Below are 12449 nucleotides of genomic sequence, written 5' to 3'. Positions count from 1 at the left end.
TTGGACCATGCCGCCCAAGGCCTACGTTGCATATTCGAGGACCATGTCGCCCGTTCCGAATAGCTAAATTATATGGATCATACCACCCGTAAGTGAACCAATGGACCATACCGCCCAAGTTTAAGTAACCAATTCTTAGGACCATACCGCCCTTACGATAATCAAACACAAATTCCTACGACGATGCCGCCCTTAGGATCATCAAACCCAAATTCCTAGAACCAAACCGTTCATAGGATCAAACCAACTCTTCAAGCATAAGGTATACACGACAAGGTATACAAAAATTTGTCTAATCCAACTTCCATAGGCATACACAACAAGGTATAAAGGCAAATCAAATCCAGCTAACCAACAAGGTTCAATCGTGAGAATACATAACAAAGCACAAACCCTCAACAGACTCCAAACCAAATAACCATACCTACCAAACAAAATTGGGCACATACCCTTAATTTAATAACTCAAACCAACCCAAACTTACTCAAACATGCTTAACATACATGCCTAAGACCATCCATCAACAAATAACCATGTTGTAAACAAATTTGGAATTAAATCAAAACACACAACCAAGGAAAAACAGGCCCTTGTCGCGAGGTGTGACACACTAGCCGTTGCGAGTCACGAGCTGCGACTGCTCGTGGCTTGCGGGATGTGCTCGTACGCCAACCAAACTCCAATAAGTTCTACGCTTAGTCTCACACATCCAAACTAACCAAAATTCATACCATTCAAAACACTAATCACCCTAACAAGAGGTTATACATCATCACAACATCCAACTACTCAAAATCCAGTAATAACCCAAGAAAACCAAAATCAATCCAACCACAAAAACAACAAGGAGACAAACTAATCATCTTGACAAATAAGATGATCATAGTACCAATCCAAGATACGAAAGTAACACTAACAATCATGATATTACATGTAACTTCAATCATACAACCCTCTAAGTTCCACCTAGCATGATACTACGTTCTCTAACGCCATTCTAACATCCTAAGTTCAGAATCTATTCTCTACCGAACTAGAATAATGCTAGTTACCTTTTTCTTAAAGAGGTAAGTAGTAGAACGCTTCGATCGTAGCCTAATTGCCTTGTGAAAAATCACCACCTTCGTCTCCTACGAACACAACGCCTGCTTGAAAACCGGTGCAAAAATAGCTTGAAAACAAGTAATGAGGACTAATTTTTGTGTGAGAAATGTGAAGGAAGAACAAGAACTTTTCCTCTCCCCTTTTCTTTGTATTAGGTGTGTAAAATGAAGGTGAAAGGGAGGAGTTTTTCTGATTTTATTTTCAACCAAGGAAGATGAATTGAGGAGGTGATTAAAAGGGTATTAAGAGAGGTAAGTGAAGAGATGACTCTTGGTTAACTTAACGTTACAAGAGATTATAGGGCTGTCAAAAACTCTTCAAAAACCATGAATATAAATCAGAATTTGGACTCTCTAAAACAAGTAACACAATGTGCGTAAAGGCTAGCATAATGTACATTTCAGGCACCAAGTGAAACGTTCAAAATAATATATATAAGTAAATATTTTTATAATTAAAAATTATAATTATTAACGTAATACAAATACGTACTTACCACACTATCACATTTTACACTTTGCACAAACACGAGCACTACATTGCCCGTTTAGCATAACTGACGCAGATACGAGTATTATATGTCAACTAAACAATGCCACACATAGAAACACATTATAAATGCATTAAAATATTATCGAACAAAAAAAAATGTAGGTGTAAAAATATATATATGTATTTATACTTACCGGAAAATATATTAGTAAAATATAATTTAACACTCAATAGTAATAATTAAGGCGCGAAAATTTCAAAGAAATTTTGGGGTGTTACAATCTCCCCTCCTTAAGAAAAGTTTCGTCCTCGAAACTTAGAATAACAAAGGAAATACCTGGGACAAATAGCTCGGGATACTTGAGCCTCATCGACTCTTCTGTTTCCCAAGTGGCTTCCTCGTACTTTTGGCTTCTCCAAAGTACTTTAACCAAGGGTATCACCTTTGTTCTTAAGGCACGATTTTGACGGTCAAAGATCTAGACTGGTCGTTCTTCGAAAGTCAAATTCGGCTCAATAGCGACCGACTCTAAAGGAATGACATGAGAAGGATCGTTGCGATACCTTCACAACTGCGATACATGGAACACATCGTGCACCCTTGACAAATCGGGTGGCATAGCCAATCTGTAAGCTACCTCCCCAATCCTCTCGAGAATTTCATAGGGACCCATATATTTCAGGCTTAACTTGCCTTTCTGCCCAAATCTCGCCACACCCTTTATCGGAGACACTTTCAACAGCACCCTATCTCCAACGGCGTAAGAAATAGGCTTTCGACGTAGGTCTGCATATGACTTTTGCCTATCTTGAGTAGCCTTCATTCTAGCCCGAATCACCTTTACTTGCTTAACGGTGTCCTGAATCAAGTCTGGTCCCAACACCAAAGAGTCACTTATGTCTCTCCAACAAGTAGGACTTCGACACTTTCGCCCATATAAGGCTTCATAAGGAGCCATCTGGATGCTAGCATGGTAACTGTTATTGTAAGAGAACTCTACCAAATTCAACGACTTCAACCAGGACTCTTGAAATTTCAAGGTACAAGCACGGAGTATATCCTCCAGAGTCTGAATAGTCCTCTCAGTTTACCCATCAGTAGCAGCATGAAAAGCGGTACTCAACTTCAACTTAGTACCAAAAGCCTCTTGCAGAGCAACCCAAAAATGAGACAAAAACCTAGGATCACGGTCAGAGACTATATCCTTTGGAACACCATGCAATCGAATGATTTCATTAGCATAAGCTTCCGCTAACTCTTCCATAGACCAAGTATTCTTCAACGGAATAAACCGAGCCACCTTAGTCAGACGGTCTACGATCACCCATACGACATTGTTACCACTAGCAGCTCTCGGAAGACCCATAACAAAGTCCATTGATATAGAATCAAACTTCCATGCGGGAATAGGTAGTGGTTGTAGCAATCCACCTTGCCTTTGATGCTCGATCTTGACCTTTTGATACACCAAACATCTAGCCACGAATTCTGCCACTTCCCTCTTCATACAAGGCCACCAGAAATTAACCTTGAGATCCTTCTAAAGCTTATCACCCCCAGGATGAACAAAATAGGGAGTAAAATGAGCTTCTTGGAGAATCTTCTTCTTAAGCTCTAGGTCATTAGGCACACACCAGGGACCCATAAATTTCAGACCTCCCTTGGAATCAACTTCGAAATTTTCGGCTCGACCCAGAGCCTTAGCTTCACGAATCTTCTCTAACTTAGGATCATTCTTCTGCTTCCCCCTCAACTCTTGGAACAAGACAGATTCAACACTCATAGCACAGAGAGTTTCTACCGAGCCCTGAGGTACAACCTCGATTTCAAGCTTCCGAAATTCATCACACAAGTCCCTCGGCGGGGTTCTAACCGCATTAAGAGAATGCTTTAACTTGCGACTGAGAGCATCAGCAACCACATTAGCTTTACCTTCGTGGTAATCAAGCTGCAGATCATAGTCTTTGATCAATTCCAACCATCTTCTCTGTCTCAGATTCAAATCACGCTGTGTGAAGATATACTTAAGACTCTTGTGGTCAGTAAACACTTTACATGAGACTCCATACAAATAATGTCGCCAAATTTTAAGGGCAAACACCACAGCAGCCAACTCCAAATCATGAGTAGGGTAATTCCTTTCATGCACCTTCAATTGTCTAGAGGCGTAAGCCACAACCTTCCCTTGTTGCATAAGGACACAACCCAACTCGTGCTTCGATGCGTCACTATAAACTTCAAACTCAACCCCTTTAGCAGGCGAAGTCAGAATTGGAGCGGTAGTGAGGCACTTCTTCAACTCTAGGAAGGCCTTTTCGCACTCTTCAGACCATAGAAACTTGCTCTCTTTTCTCATCAATTTGGTCAACGACTAAGCTATCTTTGAGAAATCCTTAACAAACCTCTGATAGTAACCAGCAAGGCCTAGGAAACTTCGGATCTTCGAAACATTCTTAGGACTTTCCCAATCCACCACACCTCTAATCTTGGAAGGATCTACCATAACTCCATCCTCGCCGATGACATGGCCTAGAAACGACGCCTCCTTAAGCCAGAATTCACATTTGGAAAACTTCGCAAACCATTTCTGTTGCCTCAAAATACTCAAGATCAACCTCAGATGCTTCTCATGCTCTTCTTCGTTTTTAGAGTACACCAGGATATCGTCAATGAAGACAACCACACACGTATCCAAGAACTCATGGAAAGAGCGGTTCATTTAGTCCATGAATACAACAGGAGCATTTGTGAGACCAATGCGTATAATAACGAACTCATAATGCCCACATCTTGTACGGAAAGCGGTCTTAGGAATATCTTCCTTCTTCACCGGAATCTGATGATAACCCGACCTCAAATCTATCTTAGAGAAAACTCCAGCACCCTTTAGCTGGTCAAACAGGTCCTCAATGCAGGGCAAGGGATACCTATTCTTGATAGTCACCTTGTTCAATTCACGGTAATCAATACAAAGCCGCATACTTCCATCTTTATTTTTGACAAATAGAACAGGGGCACCCAACGGTGAGACACTAGGTCTAATGAAACCCTTATCAATCAGTTCTTGCAACCGAGTCTTCAACTCTTACAACTCAGCAGGCGCCATTCTATACGGGGCCTTAGACAGAGGAGCAGTACCAGGAGTGAGGTCAATGCTAAACTACTCGACATCTCTTTCAGGAGGGATACTTGGCAACTCATCAGGGAATACGTCCGGATACTCACGGACAACGGGGATATCTTCTAACTTCACTTCTTGAGTTAAATATTTGACCATACAAAGAAACACTTGCTCTTCTCTCTGACGAAGTTTCTGCATTTTGAGAGCAAACACGATTTTTACCCCTTTCTTCAACACTACTCCACTATAGGAGATACGCTTGCCACACGAACTACGAAGAGTCACTTTTTGATTGCGGCAATGAATCTAGGCACGATACTTTAACAACCAATCCATACCCAAAATAACATCAAAATCAGTCATCGAGAATTCTTTGAGATCAGCAGGAAGATTGGTACCCAACACGGAGATAGTCATATCACGATACTTGGCAAAACAAGGGTAGTTCTCACCAAAAGGAAGAGATATACAAGAGTTCGAAGAGGAGAACTCGAAGACAGGTTAGCTTTCTTGGCAAATGAGTTAGACACACACGACACTGAAGCACTAGAATCAAACAACACAAAAGCAGGGACATAATTAACAAGAAAGGTACCAGAGATGACGTCAGGATGAACATCGGCGTCAGAATGAGTCATGTTGTAAACTTGATTCTTCGGCGGAGCAGAATGACTAGGAGGAGCAGGAGGTTTAGTTGTAGCTCTCGAATTCTTAGGGCACTCATAACTCTTGTGACCCACTTCCCTACAGTATAAGCAAACAATAGCAGATCCATCAGAATCTTTTCCCGGATGATTAGGCTTCTCACACCTCTGACACTTGGACAGATCATAACTCGGCCTAGAACTGGAACCTTGATATCCACCACCGAAATTCGGTTCAAACCTCGGCTTCTTAGTCGGAGCAGGAGCAAAAGAAGGGACATGCTTCCTCACAGACACAACCTTAGCAGTTTCTTCTTCCTTTACTGACGCATGGACACTCATGGCCATTTCATAAGCAGCCTGGAAAGTAGTAACTCCCGAACATAGCACAAGGGTCCTTACCCTAGGATCCATCTTCTTTATGTACCGCTTAACTCTCTCAGCTTCAGTGGGAATGACAGTACCAGCAAGCTTAGACAGTTTGATAAAGCGATCGGTATACCTTTGGATATCCATATTCCCCTGAGTCAGAGATAGGAACTTTTCCTGCTTCTGCCAACGCAACTCATCAGGGTAGAACCCCTCCTTCAGCTTGGCGGAGAACTGAGTCCGCCCAAATCCAACAGTAGCCATACATGCAACCTTCACTGCACCCCACCAGTTATCAACCTTTTTCTTCAAGTAATACGTCCCAATAGGTACCATCTCAACAACGGGATAGTTTGTTGCCGTAAAGAGCTTCTCCATTTTCTTAACCAATTTTCCAGAGCTATAGGGTCAGCAGCACGATCATAAGTAGGGGGCCTATGACGGTCAAATGCAGACTGCCCAACAGCGGGAGTAGTAGCTCTGTTAGCTAAGGATATGGATGCATTTTCAAGGCTTACACGGCGACGACGAGCAGCATCCTTCCTAGCAGCCAATTGTTGTCGTGGAGGCATTCTACAAAACAGAAGCTTTTAAATTAGTCAACTAAATTCATACAAGAAAGCATTTAATCGACAAATACGGTAAACAAAAATGATTCCGAAGGTTTACTTTGCTCTAGTCAAGTCTTCAAACAATAATAAATGAAATGGGAGTTCTAGAGAGAGAAGCTCTTCCCTCTCTCTAGGTTTTTGAAAAATGCTGATTGTTACTGTTCCATTGAACCTCATCATTTTGCTGGACCATGGCGAAAGGTTCAAAGAAGGGTAATAACAGTAAGATGGGTCATCACAAAGGTAAAGTTAAGATTTCTCAAGCTTAGAAGGATAAATCAGTGCGTATTCCTCAATCTGGGGATGAAAGGAAACAAAGGAATGTAAATGAATTGCAGGACATTTCAGCATTAAGCTGGACAACTGAGGAATATGATGCTGAATCCAATGCTTCTTTAGACATGGCGGCAACGGATCAGGACAGAGCAAGTTTTGAGGCAGGAAGAAGTACGTTAGCAGACTGGGTAGCGCCGGTTCGAACTCCGTTAAGGCAAGGAGGAAGTGGTGGTGTCAATCCTTCACCACACCCTATGCAACAGTTGGCTAGTAATCCAGGTAACCCTCTATCATAGAAGTCTCTGTTTGATAATAGAGATGAAGGGGTGGTAATACCGAGTCCTGAAAATGTGGATTTAAATAGACCTAGTGATGATGAAATGATTAGAATAACTGAAGAGGACATTAAACCAGAGGTGGAATACTGGAAATCTGCCCTGATATGTTATGTCTTGGGGGTGAAGCCTCCTTTTAAAATCATAGATGGATTCATAAGAAAAGTATGGGGGAAGTATGGGGCGGACAAGGTTGCTATGCTGGAAAATGGTGTATTTGTGGTTTGTTTTCATTCAGAGGAAAATAGGAGTAGAGCAGTGGAGGCAGGGCCTATTCTGTTTGATAGGAAACCAGTTATCATGAAGCACTAGGCTCCAGATGTGGATCTCAGGAAGGAGGATGTGAAAGTGGTTCCAACCTGGATTAGAATGCCTAATCTAGCCTTGAAATACTGGGGGCAGCAAACCCTATATAAGCTAGCAAGCAAGATTGGTAGGCCTCTTAAAACTGATAAAGCAACATCTCATACGGGCATTTTAGAGTATGTTCGTGTGTTAGTGGAAGTAAGGGTGGATCAGGAATTCCCTAAGGATGTGGCTTATCTGAATTTGAGAAGGGCAATGTTGAGATGCAACAAATTCAGTATTGAGTGTAAGCCTATCGCATGTTCAGATTGTAAAGGTATAGGGCATAATATGGTGGAATGTAGACAGAAGAAAATGGAAGTAGCTAAAAAGAACCTTAAGCCAAAAAGAATATGGGCTCCTAAGGGTGTGAGTACTGATAAAGATGATAGGAGTGAGGGAGTTCAGGGGAACGCTCAGTAGGTAGTACAAGTGGTGAATAAAGGTTCTTCTCAACTAGAGACTATTGTAGAGGAGAATAGGGAGGAAAATGTAGAAGAAAATGAGGCTTAAGTGGTGGTAGAGAGAGAGGAGCAAATTCTTAACAGAATATAGAGTGAGGGAGGTCCAAGGCCTGAAGGAGGTGAGCTTATCCCTCCTAATGGATAAGATAGGCTTCTGGAACATCAGAGGTCTCAACAGCCCTATGAAGCACCCAGAGGTAAGGTGCTTCTTGAATCACAATAAAGTAGGACTGTGTGGGCTTCTGGAGACAAGGGTGAAGTATAGTAACTTCTGTAAAATTTTCAATAGTGTTTGTGCTGGGTGGAGTGTGGTGACTAACTATAAAAACCATAAAGGAGGTAGGATTTGGGTTATCTGGCTACCTAATATCTTTTATGTGAATATTCTTGAGTGTCATACTCAATATATTCACTGTAGGGTGGAATATAGAGCATCAGGCAGGATTTTTTTATGCTACATTTGTCTATGGCATGAATGATGCTAGCGATAGGGAGGAATTGTGGTATAGGTTGCAGAAGGTTAGTACTCAGGTGAGGGGAGCTTGGATGGTTGGAGGGGATTTTAATAATGTTTTGCATTTGAATGAGAGAGTTGGATCTTCTGTAACTTTGGTAGAAGTAGCTGGGTTTAGGTTCTGTAAGAGAGGTTGTGGCCTGAATGAACATAAAACCACTGGAGCTCATTTTACTTGGAGCAATAAGCAGGATGGAGGAGATAGAGTCTTTTCAAGAATTGATAGGGTTATAGCAAATGATGAATGGGACATGTTGTTCATTCATGTTATAGCAAAATTTCTGCCTCAAAGTGTATCTGATCACTGCCCATGTGTGATTAGCTTTGAAAGTGATGATGTTATAAAACCTAAAGCTTTCAAGTTCTTCAACATGTGGACTAAAGCTGAGGAGTTCATGGGAAAGGTGCAAGAAGTCTAGAGGGAGAACATAGTTGGGGTGCCAATGTTTGCAATTGTCACTAAATTGAAGAAGTTAAAAGGGGTGCTTAAAGAGCTTAACAAGGTGAAATTTTCCAATATTGAAGTTGCTGCAGATGAAGCAAAACAACACATGTTGACTATACAAGAGAACATACAAAAATACCCTAAAAATGAGGGGCTTCATCAGCTTGAAACTGAGGCCAGGAGAAGATACTTTGTCCTTAATAAAGCCAAAAGTAGCTTCTTGAAATAGAAGACTAAGCAGGAGTGGCTAACTAAAGGGGATATGAACAATCAGTACTTCCATGCGTGTCTAAAAAAGAGAAGAGTGCAAAATCATATATGTAGAATACCAGACAAGCAAGAAAGTATGAGGGAGGATAGGAAGGGCATTGAAGATGCTTTTATTGAGTACTATAAGGAATTGTTAGGTACAGCTCACGTTATGGAAGGACATATAAGTAAGACAATTATTCAAGAGGGCAAGGTGATCAATAGAAAGCAGCAAATTGCCATGTGTGCAGAATTCACTGATGCAGACATTAAAGCAGCATTACGAGATATTGGTGACAATAAGGCACCTGGGCCAGATTGGGTACAATAGTTTGTTCTATAAGAAGGCGTGGTCTTGTGTAGGCCATGACATCTGTTTAGCAATGAAAAAGTTCTTTCATACAGGTAAATTACTCAAGCAGGTAAATACTACTAATCTTTGTTTGATCCCAAAGATTGAACAGCCAAAAGATGTCACTCAATTTAGACCTATAGCATGCTGCAATGTGCTATATAAGATCATATCTAAATTGATGTGTACAAGGCTTGCAGCTGTACTTCCAAGCATCATAGATGAAGTACAGAGTGCATTTGCAGCAAATAGGAGGATTATGCATAACATTCTAATCTGCCAAGACATTTTGAAGCATTATAAAAGAAAATCTCATCCTCCTAGATGTACCTTGAAGATTGATTTAAGGAAGGCGTATAATTCCTTAAGTTGGGAATTTATAGGAGAATTATTGGAGGGCCTCAATTTTCCAGAAAAATTCATAAAATGGGTAATGGAGTACCTTATGTTTAAATGGTGAAACTTATGGTTTCTTTAAAGGGAAGAGAGGACTGAGACAGGGTGACCCTATCTCACCTCTTCTCTTTCTGATTGCAATGGAGTATCATACTAGAATCCTGAGGAAGATGGGCAAGAAGCACAGATTTGAATATCATCATAGATGCAAGGAGCTCAGCCTTACACGTTTAGTATTTGCTGATGACTTAATGTTGCTTAGCAAAGGTATTGCCCATTTAGTAGTGGTGTTAATGGTTAGAGCATTGAAGGCCTTTGCTCAAGTATCTGGTTTACAGGCAAATCTTGCAAAGACAGCCATTTACTATGGGAATGTGAAGGAGGAGATTCAAGAAAGAATACTACAACTTACAGGCTATACTAAAGGATAGTTTCCCTTTAGATACCTAGGTGTTCCTATAACATCTAAAAGGATAGCTGTAGCAGATTATGATATGTTGATAGGATAGGATCTTGCATAGAGTGGTGTGTTGGAGCTCAAGACATTTGTCATATGCAAAAGGATCAGTGCTGGTCCATTCCGTGCTAATGAGTATCCACACCTACTGATGGGCACAAGTGTTTCTAATGCCAAAAAGTGTGCCGAAAAAAATAGTTCAAATTTGTAGAGCCTTCTTGTGGGAAGGAAAAGTAGTATTAACAAAGAGCCTCCAGTTGCTTGGGAGTGTGTCTCTAGACCTAAAATGTATGGAGATATAGGACTTATGGATTTCTTTACATGGAATACTCCTGCTATAGAAAAGTATATATGGCAAGTATCCCAAAAAGAAGATGTTCTGTGGATTAAATGGGTCCATAATGTTTACCTAAAACAGTTCAACTGGTGGGAGTATGAAGCTCCTACCTCTGCTAGCTGGGTATGCAAGGCAATACGTAGAACAAAGAATGTGTTCAAGAGTGCATATCAACAAAATAAATGGCTGAATTCAGTTAAGCCTAACACAGTGAAAGATGGGTATCAGTGGCTCAAAGGTCCTCAATTGAAGGTGGAATGGTATCATTGGGTATGGAATAGTTATAATGTGCCAAAACACTCATTCATTGCTTGAATGATGATGTTAGGCAAGTTGAAAACTTGAGATAGGTTGAAAGCTGATGGTGTTGTGCAAGAAGATAGATGTTTGTTATGTTATGATGAAGCAGAAACGAGTCAACACTTATTCTTTAATTGTCAATAGAGTAAATTTTTTTGCCAAGAGATTATGCAATGGTTGGGAATCATAATGGGTACACATGAAACAGTATATACCTCTTGGAGGAAATTGGGAAGACATTTTAGAACGAGGAACAAACAGAAGGCATGTTATGCATTCTTAACTGCTATGGTGTACCACTTATGGGCATACAAAAACTATGCATATGGTTTGATGCTGTGAGAAGGCCTGATAAAATAGTGCAAGCAATTAAGTCTGAGGTTAGGCATAGATTGCAAAGTTATGTGAATATGAAGTGGAATAATGAAGATAGAATTTGGCTGTCTAATGTTGTCATAGATGGTAATGTATAAAATGTAAGGCTGATTAATAGCTTATCGGTGTGATGTACTGATTAAGCTTTTGATGTAATGTCTATGTTGGATCCATATTGGGTTATGGGTAATAAAGCTTACATTTTACAAAAAAAAAGGTTTACTTTCCTACCCAAGTAAATCTCAATAAGCACTAGACTTGAAGCCTAGGACACTAGTAATCCTAGTCGCAATTCTACATATCTCCCGTGAAATAAGTAGCAACTCAAAGAGAGTTTTTGGAACGTTTTGCTCTGATACCAACTGTAACATCCCGTCCAATACAAAGAAGAAAAGAGACTATAATAAAACTGAAAGTTCAACTAGTGGCAGCGGAAATACCACTAAGACGGAGATGCTACTCTAAGGAGTAGAATATAAAATTATACATAAGGATAATCCTTCAAAGACAATATTCAACTTCCGAAATCATATATAAAAAGGGAAATGAGGTCCCATACCCTCATCCCTACAAAGTCTCAAAACAACATATGATTCCCAAGAAAACCTCAAATTAGAAAAATCCAAATCAAAGGACAACTAAAAATCTATAGTTCAAAACATGCGACAAAAACAAGAAGGATAGCTACTTAAGTCCAACTAAGTAACTAATCCGAATTCCTGCTTCAAAGTGCTCGTCCACTATGACTAGCAACACTTTTTTGCTCATAAGGTCTAAACGCATAACCCCGGTCCAAACCGTGACGATCCTAAACAACATCATCATCTGTATAATAAATCAACAACTTCCACAATCAATGGGGAGTAACTAGCAAGTTCTCCCAGCTCAAATAGAAACAGATAATAAACTTAAAAGAAATTAGAAGCAACATCAAAGAACATATTACCAAGATCTCATACTCACAACGAGGTACAAATAATCATAAGCAACCAATAAGGAAGTTTGATATCAAACCAAATCCTAGTCAACCATGCAGCAAATGCGGTCAACAAGCTAAAACACAACAGACCATGTCGTCTGTGAGTATACTCATTTGACCATGCCGCCCAAGGCCTACATTGCATATTCGAGGACCATGTCACCCATTCAGAATAGCTAAATTCTAAGGATCATACCACCCGTAAGTGAACCAATGGATCATACCACCCAAGTTTAAGTAACCAATTCCTAGGGCCATACCGCCCTTAGAATAATCAAACACT

General features: G+C 40.4%; 3 protein-coding genes across 3 annotated transcripts; 1 reads left to right on the top strand and 2 right to left on the bottom strand.

Annotated features, from left to right (window-relative positions):
• Positions 1-3968: 3968 nt before the first annotated feature.
• LOC109134886 (uncharacterized mitochondrial protein AtMg00860-like) lies at positions 3969-4316 on the bottom strand. The gene has a single exon (XM_019249286.1). It carries the CDS (start codon positions 4314-4316, stop codon positions 3969-3971), a length of 348 nt encoding a protein of 115 aa, XP_019104831.1.
• A 441-nt stretch (positions 4317-4757) lies between these two features.
• LOC109134885 (uncharacterized) lies at positions 4758-6109 on the bottom strand. Its single transcript, XM_019249285.1, has 2 exons — positions 5171-6109; positions 4758-5024 (listed from the first exon to the last, which is right to left on the bottom strand). Exons 1-2 carry the CDS (start codon positions 6107-6109, stop codon positions 4758-4760), a joined length of 1206 nt encoding a protein of 401 aa, XP_019104830.1.
• A 2958-nt stretch (positions 6110-9067) lies between these two features.
• On the top strand, positions 9068-10149 carry LOC104893325 (uncharacterized). Its single transcript, XM_010679421.1, has 3 exons — positions 9068-9292; positions 9393-9648; positions 9803-10149. Exons 1-3 carry the CDS (start codon positions 9068-9070, stop codon positions 10147-10149), a joined length of 828 nt encoding a protein of 275 aa, XP_010677723.1.
• The last annotated feature ends 2300 nt before the right edge of the window (positions 10150-12449 follow it).

The sequence above is a fragment of the Beta vulgaris genome, chromosome 5 (genome assembly GCF_026745355.1).
Source record: "Beta vulgaris subsp. vulgaris cultivar EL10 chromosome 5, EL10.2, whole genome shotgun sequence".
Taxonomy (NCBI): Eukaryota; Viridiplantae; Streptophyta; class Magnoliopsida; order Caryophyllales; family Amaranthaceae; genus Beta; species Beta vulgaris.
Note: the sequence above shows the minus strand (reverse complement) of the source record. Positions and strands in the feature narration are given on the sequence as shown.